Consider the following 17,202-nt stretch of genomic DNA (forward strand, 5'->3'; position numbering starts at 1 on the left):
TATTCAGGAGAAATCAGTGTTGGGGATTATGATGCTTTTTTAAATCAAATTTCTCTTTGATTTCCAGCTTCTATGAAGAATTGCTTGCACACAGCATTTTAAAGCCACTGGTGGCCCCTGTGGAAGGAGTGATTACCAAGGAGGAGGGCCTACGTGAATTTGTGACCCCGGAGGGCGTCTCCTCCATCGTCAAACACTACCTGAAAGAGTCAGGTAGAACCTCAAACCTAACTTTTCTTATCTGAATCAAACACCATTTGCTTTCTTTACAGAATCCAATTGTTTTTTCAAGATGGCACGAGATTCTGTGGCAAAGGGTTCTTGACATATAATGAGTTGCATGTTTTGCAGATTGTCATGATAAAACGGAAAGGTTTTCTTTCTTCATAATCATGAATATATCTTGAAAAGCTCGTCCTGACATTCGCACTTTTGCTTTCTTTTCTCTTTGATTTCCAAGAAAGGGAAAGTATTTTTCCAAGCATAGTCAAATGATTTATATTGCGCAAGTTAAGACTTTGCAGAAAAGAAGTCTGGAACCCACCCATATTGGACTAAATGGACTAATTGCATTTTTCAGGATTTATAAAATCAGAAATGCTTGGGAAAGGTGGGGTACCTAATTTATAGGAGACATTGCATTTTTGAATAAAAACAGATGGGAATACATTTTTTAGCCAGGATTATTATGATTTCCTGCTTCATTGCAGAGACCACACAACTGCATCACCAATGTGGCATAATGTTAAACAATGGAAGTAAGGCATGCTATCTTTACTCAAACGTTCAGTTTAGACTAAATGTCCAAAAATTCCCTTTGTGTTAACTGTATATAGCTCAGGAAGTGGAATGGTGTGACGAAGCGTGTAAACAGGCAAACCTAGAAATCACTCACCTTTTTATTTCGGAAGTGGGCAGAGCACACACAGGCTACACGTATCATTACGGCCGGCTCTGACACCCTGCCCAGTGATACACTGTCGAGGCCGCGTCCTGCGTTCTATCCCTGCTCTGCGTGACCTTTCTCTCTGCGTCACTTCTCCTTCTTCTCTCTCCCACCGCCACATCATTGCCAACTCTGCCCCCTCACATCCAAGCAGGGGCCGAGGTGCAGTTTGAGCACCACGTCACCCACGTCCTCCGGAAGGGGGCAGGCTGGGAGGTGCAGCGGAAGGGCGGGACGCCGGAGACGTTCGACGCGGTGGTCCTCACCATGCCCGTCCCCCAGATCCTGCAGCTGCAGGGAGACGTGTGCTCCTGTGAGTACTCCCAACGCTCCCCTCCCAAACGCCACCCCGCCTCATTCTGGTGCACACTGATACTTAAAGAGCAGCTTGAGTCGCTTTGTGCAATGGTAATCCCCAGTGGAAGTACTTTGTTAGACATGAGTTCGTGAACCTTGGGTTTTTTTTTGCTTGAATCGTCCAAGTAATCATTTTCTTGAGGTTTGTTTTCAAATACTTACTCAGAACAACATTAACTTCAAGCTCCAGCTGCCCGTGATGGGTTGTGATTATAATTGTTTTGTATACAACTTCTGACATTACGGGGTTCAGCCATAGGTGTTGTTTCATGCGCATGGTTATGAGCATTCAGGTCGTTGCACAAGTTTGTTTCCCCGTGTGTTGAAAATGGAAAGTTTAGTTCAATCTGATAAGAGGTTGCCATGATGGGTGGAGGCTGTGCAGTGCAAGCCATGGGCTTTAGTCCTGCTCACATGCAACCTCTTCTTGCCCATGAAAACATCCACAGGAGAGAAAAACGCATTCAGCCAACATTAGTATGCCAGTAAGACCTTTCAGTCCTTCCCTGTGTATTTGAGCATAACAAGGAGCTCTTAGACATTTTTGACATCTTTCCTTTGTGGAAAAACATCGCGGGAGTAGCATTTGTGTTCATTAGTCAGGACAGCGGATTAGAATGAATGTTTGGCTTCACTCAGCAGTGGAGTGATGAGGGAGACAGCTAGTGTGCTCTGGGCTGCCTCAGTCCGGAGTTTTCTTCACGGCCTAATTTGGTCTCCAGCTGTCTAGTTACCACAGACGTCTCGCGTTGAGGTCCACGTCGGTATTCTCTGAGCAAAATCGTGAATGTAAAGTTTTTTTTTTTAAATGACTTTTGGAAGTGGTAAAATGCGAGTCCTAAAAAAGAAGTATGGAAATTGGAGTGTAAGGCGCGGCCCCCTGGGATGTGTGGAGTTTCTGGGAAACTGAATAATGCAGAGCATGAGCCGGTCGGTTCATAAACGAGTCCGAAATGAGACGGCGCGTCGGGAGGAGTAAGGCGGCTCAGAACGGCGGGAGGCATCGTTGTCTGCCGCTCCTGGCATCTGGATGTCCCGCTTTGATAAAGCATCGTATTCGCGCTGCCTGTCTTAACAAGCTTTAGCAACAACAAGTAGAAAGTATTAGCTTGTTTTAAGTTACTGCTTGCTCGGCAAGTTAAATTTTCTTACCCCATTTGCAAATCTTGAAATGAGTCAAACTGTTTCACCTCATTAGCAATATTTTTGTCTCATTTTGCAAATAAATAAGTAGGGGTTGGGTTATTTTTTGGGTTTTGTAGTGTACAATACAGCAACAACAACATCACACTGTACTGGGAGGGGAGTAGAAGGAGGCTGCTGACATCGGCCTGGTTCAGTCTAAAAAGGGCCACAGTCAGTTCATTCCAGTATGAACCACACAAATATATGTCCTCCATGCAGGACAGTGAAGGAGGGCAGGAATCGCATCAGACTGCAGAGAGCATAGAATCCCCCCACCCACTTGTTTATGGAGAGAAGCTGGATTTAGGACAGTGCGTGAGATATTGAATCTCAGACACACAGGGGAATCTGCCCATGTGCGGTCCAGTTGAATCCAAAACAATCAAGATTTTGATTGCGGGAAATGTCAGTTGTGGCTTAAGACGGTCCATCAGAGTTGATATGTAACAAAAAATGACAGGGTTTCGGGTGGCTGTTCATGAAGAAATGTGAGAAAGATTTTGATGGCTTAGTTTGATGCCACGGATATACAGTAACGTCCAAACCTGGACCTGAGTGGAGCCATGTATTTGTGGTGCCTTGCGAGACATGGAACCAGTTTTGCTTTGGCATTGTTGCACTGTGCGAAATTCTATCCCTATCAATGATTTGTTCCACTAAGACAGGCTGTAGTAATTATGTAGATTTGTGCGCATTTCTCTTGCTTTGCCCATTCCTTTCGGTGTTCATAATTGTGTGCAGTTTCACTGAAGTTCTTCTGGTTATAGCATGAGCAACACTCTTACAGTACCGCCTCATTTAGTTCCTCCAACAAACATCAACTTTAGCATGTTCTGTTTAACCCTGTAAGGAGGTGGAGGGAGTGTGTGTTATCGTACCAGTAGTACCCTTACTGCCCTTGCTACAGAGGCTTTTATGTAGAGGATATATTATTATGGGGCATATCAGTACAAGCATGGCAATTAAATTCATCCACCTGTTGGCAAAGCTTCCATCCTAGCACTTAGGCGATAGGACATTTATCTTCATTTTCCTCCTCTGCCACTGAAGCCTACACAGTTATGAGGGAGTGTTCAGATGAGGCCATGTTGTCCTTGGTGTAGTCCAAACTTCTTGTGTGCTTTGAGGGAGTGAATTGGTTGCCCTGGGAGATTCCTGGTGAGATATGGTGTTGCTTGCTAACGAGCAAATATTTAAAAACGTGATAAATGATAGTCCACCCCTGTGGATGATCATGGGATGCATCCCATACTCCAAAGAAATGTATCCTCCTTTGCATTCGTATCCTGCATGTTTGAATTCTCACTGACGCAGGAGATTGCAGCATCAAGATGGGCCCAGGAATAATCAGTACAAAACCTGACGCCTGCATACTGCTCATACTACTACTCCTACTGTCGCCATTAGCATTTATATGCTTTACATTTGAATACAAAAATGTTTTTTTTTGTTTTGGTATGATGCTAACATCCTGTAAGTATGTTTGTGTGATTCCATTCCATAACTCCTCCAAACAGTTTTGGGTGCCTGCATTACCTGGTGACACTATGGCAGTTCCTGAGGATATCTCACTGAGATTTCTATAAATTTCATATTACTCTGTTGTCCAGTATACATCACAACATTCGGTGATATAAAATTAGCCAGTAATGGTGTAATTTTCAATACTGTTGAATACAACTGAAATTAATTTGATGGAAGTGTATACTTTAGTTTCTTTATTGAAAAGACTGCCATGAAGGATATTTAATGTATAGTGATTTGGTAACACATACAGGTTATAGTCCCTTCTCTGAGTGAGTATGTTTACCCATCGTTTTTATTTCCACAAACTCATTTTTTGACAGATTTCTCAGGTTGCGGTTGAATACTCTGGTTAAGCCAGATCAAAAGTGTCTGTATTAATATGGTAACCATGGGGATGAATGGCATTTGACCCTGGAAGTGTCCAACACCAAATGGAGTCAAGGAGGAAGTGATGTAATCCCTGCAGTGGCAGGGATTGGACAGTGGGTGGCAGCAGTCAGGTGTGAGCCATGACCAGCTGCACATGCAAGAGGCTGCAATCTGGAAATAATTTGAACAGCAAAAAAAAAAAAAAAAAAAACAGAATGCTTCACACTTCCTCTTTTATCTGAGTTCTTCAAAATTCAGGAACAAACGCAACAAACCCTCTCTACTTTTGTCACCGCTTCAATTTTACTGATAATCAGTGTCTTATTCTTTTGAAGCCAGATGAATCACAAATGAAGAAATGGATTATTATATGAACATGTGCAGTCACACAAGGCCATGTTGTACAATAACTCATTCATAGTGATGTGCAGTGCTAAATCGGGATTTCTACATATTAACTGTTATTATTTGGAAAAAATGTAGCCCTTCTGTATGCAAAAGAACATCATTGCTTCATATGTCACACTTCCTGGAATACCCAATGTCCTGATGAAAGTTGACTCGGACCATGAAAGGTAGCTACGTCAATCTCTACACACTAAATGGTGTGCAGAGGGTTATAAACGAGTCGCTTACATTGTGATGGGTGGAATTGTTGTATGTGCTCCATTGATTACCTCATCCAGTGTAAAGTCATTGAAACATCTTAATATTTAAAGTGCTGTTTGAGTGCATGTGTGCATGCTTTATAAGATACGTTTATGTACGGATAGCCTCTAACGAGGTCCTGTGCCGGTTCCAGTCCCTCATCATATACACCAGGGTTATGTTGCTCCTTATATAGGATCGCATTATATAGGATCACATTATTTACAGCCATCCTTTATACCCTGTGAGAGGGACTGTGCAAACGTGTGCATGCCGGCTCCAAGGACAACTACCACATTCGTCCTCCCCTTTTCTGCTCAAGGCCTGTGAGATATTTGTATCTGTCTCATACAGTTACTTAGTCACTCATAGAGATAGAAGCCGATCAGGACAGGACACATAATTATACATATATAAAAAGTAATATAATGTGAAGAATGATATGGACAACAGCATGTTCACCCTTCTGTTGCAACTATATTTGGGTGCGCATTTCATAAATGGGAGATTCTACAGTCACACCACACTGCTAAAGGTTGGCTAAACCAAACCTTCTGAACCCCTGACCTACTTAATTGGCAATGTTTCTGTGACCTATTCCTTATTAAAGTATATTTTGTTACATAATAAAATATGGAATTACATGGATCACATATTTCAAAGCACCTGCATGTACATGGTATCTAATGGAGTAGGAGTACGGTATTTAATTTTACGGACATTTCCAATAGAAATGAGCCTATATATACACTAAGTTATAGTTTGCATGTGTGATGTAGTGCCCCACCTCTATCCCACCCAGGACCCACAGTGTGGCATCCAGAGCCCTAAACCAGCACTTGTGACCAAGATTAATTATATCTAGAAGAGGGACTGATATAGGATTAGATTTCCAAAATTGGATATTTCTTGCATGAATAAACTGCTAAAAATATATTTTTATTATATATAGGTCAGGACAATGCAATGTCAGTCAAGCCCTAAATGGGTTTAAATCTTTAGCTAAATATTTTTCCTTATTATTCCTTACTGAGTCAGTTGGCAGTTCACACTAATATTTTTTTTCTGTAGCAAATCATAAAAAATTGCTTACTCAAGAGCACAATAGCTGTGTCAAACCCACAGCCATTAGTCCCAGGGCCCTGTATAAAACATTTATTGTGTTGACCGTGTACATGAAAAATATAGTGCCTTCTTATAACCTTCAATTTACCCAGTAAAGCTAGCCTATTTTATTACTTCATCATACATTTCACAAATCCCAGCAAATTATTTTTGTCCATTTGTCAGAGCTTGCCAAATGGAGTCAGTGTGGACTTATCATTTCTCTGAAGAGCCTTTTTTAAAGCAATATAATTCTGGCCAAGTCTTTAGAACTCACTTGAAAGAGCCTCCATTGGGAACAGGCTGTTTTTCCAAGTACTGTAAATGTCCAGCTCTTTGTAGTATAGCATTACACTTACAAGAATCAACTTTGTTTTATTATATTAAGAAAGGACAACTTGTACTGTAGACCTGCGCACAGAAGTGACAGGTCTTCATAAACATTTTACTGAAAGCATTGGTATTTTTTAACATTATTATTTTTTGCTTTCCTTCTGAGTTAGAAAGCCTAATTATGCTATTGGACTGGGCCCACGCATGCTGTAGCGTCTCATAATTCAGCTGCTTGCCGTCATTTTTCATTTCTTTATTTTTCTTGTTTCAGCTTTTTTTTTAATAATATATTTTTTTTTTTACAATTTTCTTCCAATTTGGTAGCCAATTGCACCCTTCATTATCAATTCCCGTGTGCTGCTGGGGAAACGCTGTCACAGCCCTGCACCCCGGCAACCGGAATGAGAACGACACGCCTTGTTCAAGCCGTCTTTAGCCCAGGATCATAATTCCATGGCGTTCAGGATCATGTGGCGATCCGCCCCGCCAAGTCCCTTCCCCCGTCCTCGGAGTGGCGGCCCAATTACTGCCACTCCCTAATGCTCGGGCCGTACTCAGATCTGGCAGGTGAGCAACTGCACCGAACCAAAGTCCAAAGCCTTAACCGCGCATTCTGGGCATTTATTACAGCCGAGGACTGCAGTATTAAAACGGCTTGCACACACAGGCTGTAGTTCCCCCATAAACCAGAGGGGGTGCTCTTGTACAGATAGGGGGGTGGGGGATGTTATGTGACCAAATTCCTCCCCACGCTGGCAGCAAAATAAGCTATTTAAATGAAACTGGGAATGCCAAATTGAGCAACAGAGAAAACTGAAAGTCAACATTGTTCTTGAGATGATGAGCAGAGGTTGTGTCGGCCACGCCTTCCTTGGTCACGTGATCACACCACTGCTGCAGTGCCGTCAGCCTGCTAGGATTTCACTCCAACATTAATATCCTGCACAGCAGGCATAACTAGATAGATAATTGACTGCACTGACGATAGCTGTTTGCTGTGGGGAAAAAAAGATGATAAGGCCATTATAATAGCAGAACAAACCCAGACTGCACCGGCCGTTAATGACATTATTATCTGAGCGCACCCTGCCCCCCCTCCAGACAGATATTTATTTATTTTTTTAATTTACTTTGTGGGATACTTGAGGTGCATTAGCCATTACAATGAAACGGGAGACTCTCTTGCAGCTCTGTGCAAACCTGCAGTCTCTGATAGGGGACTGCGGCTGCTAAACGCATAACCCCACTCATTCACAAAGACCAAACCCAACCAGGTCTTACATTCACCAAGATCAAATCCAAACCAAGTCTTACTCATTCACAAAGACGAAACCCAAACCAGGTCTTACTCATCCACAAAGACCAAACCCAACCAGGTCTTACATTCACCAAGACCAAATCCAAACCAGGTCTTACTCATCCACAAAGACCAAATCCAACCAGGTCTTACATTCACCAATACCAAATCCAAACCAAGTCTTACTCATTCACCAAGACCAAATCCAAACCAGGTCTTACTGTACTCATTCACCAAGGCCAAACCCATGCCAGATCTTAGTATGACCAAGGCTTTATTTGTCCCTCTCCAATGTCCCAGTCATCATATTGTTTTTTTTTACCTTTTTTGGAGAGCTTTTGGTGACAGATTTATTTTATTTAGCCTGATTTTGCCTAAATGCTTAAAATTACCAATAAAAATGTCATATTCTGATGAGAACATAAGAGTACATACATATACTATGTTATGAGAAAAGGCCATTCAGTTTATCTAGACTCGTCATTTAGCTGCAGACAAGTGAGTGTCCAGCATTGATTCAGTCCTGGATTTGAATGTATTCAGGGGCTCTGTTTCTGTGCATTTTTTGGTATCATTTCATTCAACAGCAGCGGTATTGTTCAAACGTGCATCAGTTGTAAAAAGCCTTTGCAGAACAGCAGAGCCATTCACCTAAGTCCACAAGTCTTGTCTAACAATGTATAACATTGTGATTGGAGTTTATCAATGCTTGGGCCTCTTTCTACAGCTTCCTGTCTCTTTGGAGGACTTTAGGCTTCATTATAGCATTATTCCATTGTACTGTAAAAGCCTGAGCCAAGTTCTCTTTCCACCAGTCAATTTTCCCAGTAAATAATAAAATTAGGCTTGAAAGCCAATCAGTTATTGTGACATTTCATTAGTTAAATGTACATTTGATGTTGCCAAAATCAACACAGGGAGAATATGAAGCTTCTTGAGTTTCGATGAAAACCTTTTGTGTTGAATAAAGTGAAGAAAATGGCCTATCGGTCCATCACTATTCTTTTCTTTATTTAAAGCTTTCTGACACTCGTCACCAGCATTAGATCACAAAACAGTCTGAGATGGACAGATAGCCCAAGTAAGTGGACTTTCTGAGTGCTGTCCCTTTTTATTTAAGGTACCGTCACAGCCTAATGGAACATTATCACTAAGCCGTGGATTAGCCTGTTATGGATTCATTACCTCAGTTACATGTAAGACGGATTTCAGAAGGCCACAGAAGAGCCAGGCGAGAGGTGGGGAGTTCAAATGGCCCTCTTCTCTACAGCTGTGTACAACCGCCGGTGACATTTTCACTGCTGATCTTATACTCGCAATATGTCTGAGCATATCTGGTGATGGTTATGGGACAGCGGTTGGGGTCATTTGCCTCCGAAAACCCCTTAAATTTCACCAAAGGCCCATCACCATTATCATTGCGGGTAAGATAATATCTCTAGACTTGAGAAAAGATCAGACAAATGGTGTAAATGCCACAGAACACGTTATTCCGTCCTCACTTCAAACTGACCATCTGAAGGCCTGTGTCTTCTATTTCTACTGGGATTGCCAACGCTTCTATTTAAAGTCATAATTCTGTGAACACATTTCATCTGCCATTCATGCAAATGGGATTTGATGAAGCAGAGTGCTGAGATTGGCTCCGTTGCAGGCTGAGAAACGATTGTGGAAATCAGAATAAAGCCCCTGAAAGGCATTGCTCTGTGATGGGGAAATTAGAAGGAAATATGGGGTTTGTATTGTTTGAGCTCAGTAAGAGCTGCTAGGCTGTGACATTCCTGCTGTAAATTAGCGTAGACCTCGGGCATATTTTTTCCCCTGTTATGTATTGTGGAATATCTTGGGCCAGTAGTTTGACTGGGCTCTTGGAGCAGGAGTTTGAGGGTTTTAATTTAGCAAAAATGTTATACAGCTACACCATAACCTTAAGACAGGCTTTGTAGCCAGTCGCCTAACAGATTCTTTTTTTTTTATTATTCTTGGAAGGAGATACCCCACTGAATATTTGGAGCTTGGATGATTTTCATCATATTGCAAAATGTCTTTCCTCCTTATTGAAACTCATTGACAAACGCAGCTAGCCTCCAAAATTAACAAGAGAATCGAGAATGTTGGGTTTTGCAAGAACTAGCACACCCTTGCGAACCCTGTGTATGAGATGACAGTGGAGGTGGAGGGTATTCAGGGTTCAGTGGGTCTGCTGTGGTCAATCCGCAAAAATCACAGGCCACATTCTCCCCTCACCTCATTTGCATCAATTTATTGGGAACTGTCTATGTAAAATTTTAACCCCTGGATTGGGGGGAGGGGGACATTACATAAGGTTGTGCTTGCCAAGTTGGCTAGGATTCAGCTATACTTTGTCGAGCACACAGAAAGCTGCCAGAACACAGGGCTATCTGTGTTCCGACATCAGAGGACGTAATTGCTAACAGGTGGCCAACCTGGTCTTCGAACAATGCAGAAGAGCTGAATATGTGCATTTTAAAATTAGAATCTGATACAAATTCACTTCCAGTTTGGCAGGCAGAGCACATGCATGCAGGGGACCGTTTCTGCTTTTGTGCGGAAAGAAAGACGAGATCAAAAGAGGAAGCTGGCCTTCTGCTTTAAGAACAGTATTCAAGCTTGTTCCTACAGAAAAAGGGCCTTTGTCCAGTCATTGGGGTGCACCAAATCTGCTCTGCCGTTACACCATTGTGGTTTTCTGTTGCGTGTACAGTAACACCTGAGATTCTGGAAGTAAAATCGGCTTTAATAATTCACACGTCTTCTGTGGCCTTTTTCTTTATTTTTAAGGTGGTTTTGTATTGCCTTCAGATTGACAGAATTAACTAAATATATCATGACCATCATAAAGCTGATCATTAGATAGAGATAGAGGGTGAATTCATTGGCATAATTAGGCCTAGATGTTATTTTTAGTGTGGCATACTTTATAATTTTACAAATGAACTTTATAAAAAAGGGAAAGTGAAAATACAGGAACTGATCTTTGAAAGGTTACTACTTTGTAGTCACTCCCTGTTCCCTTTTCTCCTGCTTTATAATTTGTCAAACAAATTAGCCACAGATCCTTCAGATGAAAGTCCAGTTATTCCTCCTCCAGATAGAAAAGTCCTTCCTGCGGAGGCACAAATTCTCCGTTTTGGAGATTGGGGCGACTGCTGATTATGAGTCCCTACAAACACCTTTCCGGTCCGGCGGTAAACAGATGCACCTCTGTGACCTGCTACATTAGAGGGTGGCCTGGCCAGAATGGAGTGAACCTTATTTCACATCTACTGGAGTGCATCAAAATGGCTGCCATCAGAGAACTGTTCCCCCCACAACCGATGACTTGAGCCCCCCCCCCCACCTCCGCTCTGCTGATATCATCTGTGCGGTCGCTGTTATTGTGTAGAATGGCCGGTGATGTTTTTTTGCTGTGGAGGAAGAAAGCCTTGCTCACGTGCACTCACTTCGACTGGCTCCCCCTTGCTCCTCCAATAACAAAGGAGCTGCATGGAGTTGCCGGAGCGCTGGCCATTCCAACACCGCTGGACCTGAACGTGTACACAGCCGTTTTCCAGGCAGTTATTTTGATTGTTCTGTCCCATCGTGTGAGTCAGACGCCTTTCTGTTTTTTTGGCAAGTTTGAGAAACCACGCTGACACTGGGTAGCCGAATTCCTCCATTTTTTAATGGAATTGCAAACTCATTTTTAGTGGGAACGTTACCCTTTGGCAATAATCTTGATTGAGGCTGGATAATGTGTGATAAAGAGCGTAATGAATGTTTGGGAATTGCATTTCGGGCGCACGTTTCAAACAGCGTCTAGCATTAGGCCTGTGTTGTAGCAGTGTGATATCATACTGCAGCTTGCTGAGTTTTAAAATCAGGAAACAGCAGGGCAGCCTTCTCATTCAGAGGCCTTTTTAACGACGGCAAACGTCAGACTTGGCCCGCGGTTTCCGTTTGATATAAAGTCGATGCTTTCTTTTCTGTTGCATCCAGCCCGTCTCTTCACAAAAAAAAAAAAAACTGCAACCGGATTCGCTCTTCGAGTCACCGTCTGGGTGAGCTCTTTCAAGTCTGCGAATCTGGGATGATGTCATTCCTAATTCGGCTTGAGCCATCTGACTGGGGCCGGCGACGCGCGGCTCGCTGCAGCCTATCAGAGGACGCCGTGCGCTGTGTCCGCGGGCACTGCTGAGCGTTAAGCGGGCACACGCTCTCAGGCGCCAAGCAGCACCCAGGCGCCAGGCAACAAGCCGCTGCCGTCAGCGTGACTCTGGGAAGGCTGCTCCGAATGCAGAGGTTTTCAGTGCTGTGTTACTGTACTCTCCTTCTGTCTCCAGGATGGCCATTTTGGCTCTTGTCTGGGTGTATTCAGAGGTTTTCAGTGCTGTGTTACTGTACTCCCCTTCTGTCTCCTGGATGGCCATTTTGGCTCTTTTCTAAAGGCTGTATTAATTTCTTGTGTTGCTTATTTCAGTGGATGGAGTAATGGCAACAATGCCGGAATGGACATGGTAATGAGGGGTCATATACAAGCACTACAAAACACATTTATGAAAACACTTAATTATAATCATAATAATTGCACTTTTATAAGCACTACATAGGTAATTATAATATATATATTAACATGTCACTTATGGCATGGATGGTGACATAGCACACCTTATGACAGTCTATATCGCATTATGGCTGCTTGTGTAGTGGTTATGAAGGTGTCTTTGGTAGGATCGTTCATAGTCAATTTCTGCAAGAGCAGCAGGTGTAAGTATGTTATGTATGTTACCCAAAGTGCAGTAACACCCATTGTGCTCATTTTATCACAAAATGCTGAGATGCTCAGAAGGCCTCATAACTGCATTTCTCCTTCATGGTAGGGAGAATTTCTCAGCTATAACCTATTTGGCAATTTGATAGGACATATGGGGGTGCTTTTACAGACACATTACCCTTAGTCCTGGACTAAATTGAGTTTTGTATGGAGAATCTCCACTCAAAAGTTAATTTAGTCTAGGACTAGGCTTAATCTGTGTCTGTGACACTGGCCGATTGTGTGTGCAGTAGAGAGCTTAGATTGTCGCCTTAAGGTTTTGTCTACCTGACGCTGCCTGTTTTCATTTTGCATTCATAGACCTCTTTTCGTCGCCTCCCACTCGAGGGGAGTGGTAGTTTGTGCATTTAGTCAGTACACCTGAAAGCCTAGCCCTGAAGGTCATGCACTGAATAGCCCCTCGTTTTTATTCATTGTGAAAATGCACTCGCGGAACTGACTCTGTCGCTTGCACACAGGCTGGAGGCTATCGCAGTCACATGTGTTCATAAGTCATTAGTCTGTCTCTGACTAACTGTGGCATCCAATTTCGCATGTTAAGGTGACCAGAACACATACTTGCCATCCGTATCAGAAAGGTAATGAGTAAAATGGAGGCAGAATCATCTGCGTCAGTCAGGCTTTTACAGTTACTTTTCCTTTTTGTGCTGCCGTAAATTTCCTTTTTTCTTTTTTTCCCTGTTTAAATCCATCAGCCATTTACTGCGAGGATTACCACCCTTGTTTTTTCACATCAACCTCTCTCGCCCGCTGACGTTTTCAGTGTACGGTCGGGGGCTGTTAATGGCTTGGTAAGTGTATCTCCGGACTGCTAATAGTCAAGGTAGGAAAGTTGGAATTGCAAAGTCGGAATCATATTTTTCTGTCAAAAAATATGAGGACGTGTGGACTTTGAACCCAGTCCTTTTTTTTACAGTTCCATCCAAGAGTATTCAGTGGAGGGAGACTGAGAGCACACCGTACTTCACGTAATCTCCCTTCCCAGAGTGCCAAGGAAGACTCGCGCCTAATATCTTTGGGAAAGTGGCATGATCTGCGGATGGATTTAGTGTTTAACTGAATGGAAGTGATTTCAGTCTTTCAAAGCAATAAATTGCTCTGGCTGTGAAAGGTATTTCACAGTAATGTTCCTCTCTCCCTATAAAATGATGGCATGTACCTGTGAAGGTACCAAGCTTAATGGCGTATAGATTTTGGTTCCTGGGGTTTCACCCTAAATCCAAAAATAGCCTAGAGGTGGCTGGTGGTTTTGAATGTGAATTTTTGTGTCAATTTGTCCCTGAGTTGTACTGGGCTTTGTGTTATGTTCTATTCTATACTGTAAAAAACTGAAATGGCACACTTAAAATAGCCTTTTTAGCATGCAAAAATATGCTTCCTCTGACGTGGGCTTTATGTCCCAATGAGCCCAGTTAGGCCTGACCCTGCCGTGTCGTGTGTTTTAGGAAACACATTTTGACACCTTGTTCCAGTATGTCCTCAGAGCTTCCTGCCCCCCTCCCCCTCCCCCCCTTCCTCGCCTCTTTGCTCAGGGACTGTAACAGTACAGTGAGGCTCGCTCACAACCGTCTCTCAGACAGGCTACGAGGCCTCGCTCACTCTGTACCATGTGTGAACTCCCCGTCTCTCAGACACGCTATGAGGCCTCACTCACTCTGTACCGCCATCCCGCGCGTGTGAACTCCCCGTCTCTCAGACACGCTACTAGGCCTCGCTCTGTACTGTGTGTGTGAACTCCCCGTCTCTCAGACACGCTACTAGGCCTCGCTCTGTACCGTGTGTGTGAACTCCCCGTCTCTCAGACAGGCTACGAGGCCTCGCTCGCTCTGTACCGCGCGTGTGAACTCCCCGTCTCTCAGACACGCTACTAGGCCTCGCTCTGTACCGTGTGTGTGAACTCCCCGTCTCTCAGACAGGCTACGAGGCCTCGCTCGCTCTGTACCGCGTGTGTGAACTCCCTGTCTCTCAGACACGCTACTAGGCCTCGCTCTGTACCGTGTGTGTGAACTACCCGTCTCTCAGACACGCTACAAGGCCTCGCTCTGTACCGTGTGTGTGAACTCCCCGTCTCTCAGACAGGCTACGAGGCCTCGCTCGCTCTGTACCGCGTGTGTGAACTCCCCGTCTCTCAGACACGCTACTAGGCCTCGCTCTGTACCGTGTGTGTGAACTCCCCGTCTCTCAGACAGGCTACGAGGCCTCGCTCGCTCTGTACCGTGTGTGTGAACTCCCCGTCTCTCAGACAGGCTACGAGGCCTCGCTCGCTCTGTACCGCGTGTGTGAACTCCCCGTCTCTCAGACACGCTACTAGGCCTCGCTCTGTACCGCGTGTGTGAACTCCCCGTCTCTCAGACATGCTCTCAGCCCGTGATCTTGTTCCATGGGCTCTGACTTCTGCGGCACGGGCCCTCACGCGTGGTTCTCAAGCTCTCTCAAGAATCATCCCTGAACAACATCTCTCTCTCTCCCTCTCCCGCTCCTTATTACATCTCACCCCACCGGTCTTTCCACTGCAAAAAAACCCCAAAAAAGTTAATCTCAACGTGCATTTTAGCCTTATAGATAGACGTATTTCTGATACTTTTTGCTGAATAAGACAAGTGCTGAAACAATTTAACTGATTTCATGATTTTTCCAAAACTGCAAGCTAATATGTTCTACTTGAGAGAAAAAGATTTTAAGTCTCATTACAAGACTAAAACACTTAATTTCGCCTTTCACCGCGTTGCACAAAGGTGCCATCTGAGGCTGGTGTTGGCGGTGTGAAAAGCTGCCAGTCGCTCTGTGTCTCTGTCATAACAGTGCGCTGTTATGTCTGCTCATTTTTATCAGTCTCCACTGGCTTTGCTGTCTGTCCCTACCACACTGGTCCTGTATTTCATTCGCTCTCAAATTATGAAAATATCAAAGTTCAAATGCTGTGAGAAATGTCAGTGCAATAAAACGTCCATTTTAAAAATAGACCCCTCTGATTTAGGAGCCTGACACGGAAGAAAGGGGAATCCGCGTTGCAACGTAAGGAATATCCTGTCGGAGTAAAACGCTTCCAATCCAGCCTGAGTTCATCCTAATCTGCAGGACTGGAGCCATAACTGCAGCAGGGACAGAGTTTCTTCTGCATGTACTGCATGGGATTCAATGAAGACTGGATCTCAGTACAATAGAGAATCAATTAGAGGACACCTTTGAGAAAACAAGTTTTCAGAGTCAGCCAGCGCTACGCAACTACACGTCCTGCGCGCCGCAGTGTCTGCAGGTATTTGCCACGTGATTTCACTAATTAGCGTATTATCTGAACCAAGCAGGTAAAATAATTAGTGAAATCAGTTGGTGTAGCGCACGCTAGGAGCAAATGCCTGCACACACTGTTGTTGCGTAGCGCTCGTCTGTGCTATCATTCTTTCCAAGGAGCATATGTGAAGTGAAAATTTAGGAGCACGCTAATGCATCCCAGTTCGTAGATGTGCTCCTTAAATTGTTTTTCCAGTTTGAAAATGTTCCTGTAGAGCACTGTAGAGCACTGGTTCTCCAAGCCTATCATAGGCCATTCATTAGTGTTTCAAAGCCATTCTTTGTGACATCACCGGAGTGTCAAACATCAAAGCTATTTTTCATTCCTGAAAAATCAATAGCTTCTTCAAAATGGTCATTTTTGCATGAGTGGTATGAAGTATTGAAATGTATTTACTCAAGTTTTAGACAAATCATCTGTAGCATTTTGGTGGTAGTTCATATGTATGGTGTGGTGTTTAAACATGATGCCCGTCTATCTCCAGTGTAACTGACTACATTTGACCTTCCCATAAAAATATCTGCAGACATGATGTCAGTACTGTAAGCGTGCATTAAATCTTTCTGTTCGGGATTGATTTAGAGCCCAAAATATGTATGATGAAGTCATATTAACCAAAAAAGATAATCAATGACATCCATAAAACCTTGTAGTGAACACATTTATGTACACCCCTGAAAATGTGCACATTAACAGCCATATTTTTATGTGAGATAAGATTTTATCATAGAGGTAGGCCCCACCCCAGAGCAAGTAGTATATTGTTATCCCATAATGCTCTAGGACTCACACACTGGACGCACAGGTGTAAGCATACTCCACTCAGATGTAGGAAGGATCTCAGAATACCCACACCGTCAGTCATTCTGGCGAATGAATACTGAGAGGGATGCATTACTAAGGTGGGCTAACGAGGGCATGTCAGCCGCCGTGCGCCACACCAGGCCACGCCAGGCCGGCCTCCCTCCTGAAGCGCCGCAGTGCTGCACCGTGCCCTATAAATATTTTACTTATTGTTGGACTCAGTTCGCGTACAAGCGCATTAAAGGTTAGCAAAACAACAGCCGGTTTCGGGAGCCGTTCCAAAAGTTCTCAGGCAAATATTAAATCAACCTTTAAAGGGCCCGGAGATCATAAATTGGGGAACCGGAGGAGCTCCCGCGCTTGGAATAAGCCTCCAGCGCGCTGCCGCGCTAGCGCCAGGCCCCGGTCCCCCGAGGGCCGGCAAAGGCCAGCAACAATGAGGAGTGTGGGAGGAGACAGGGCCATTCAGACCGCGCCGTTCATTCTTAACAATGTGGCTTTAAACA

At 43.9% G+C, this 17,202-nt stretch overlaps 1 protein-coding gene across 5 annotated transcripts in view; it reads left to right on the forward strand.

The window, feature by feature from the left end:
- Positions 1-17,202, forward strand: part of rnls (renalase, FAD-dependent amine oxidase) — a 40,826-nt gene that overhangs the window by 2,851 nt on the left and 20,773 nt on the right. For 4 of the 5 annotated variants that reach the window (XM_061227505.1, XM_061227513.1, XM_061227525.1 and 1 more), the window contains exons 3-4: positions 68-213; positions 1,098-1,259. In XM_061227505.1, the coding sequence (XP_061083489.1) occupies positions 68-213; positions 1,098-1,259 (308 nt within the window). The remainder of the gene's footprint in view (positions 1-67; positions 214-1,097; positions 1,260-17,202) is intronic. The other variant, XM_061227494.1, reaches the window with a different exon arrangement.

The sequence above is a fragment of the Conger conger genome, chromosome 2 (assembly GCF_963514075.1).
Source record: "Conger conger chromosome 2, fConCon1.1, whole genome shotgun sequence".
Lineage (NCBI taxonomy): Eukaryota > Metazoa > Chordata > Actinopteri > Anguilliformes > Congridae > Conger > Conger conger.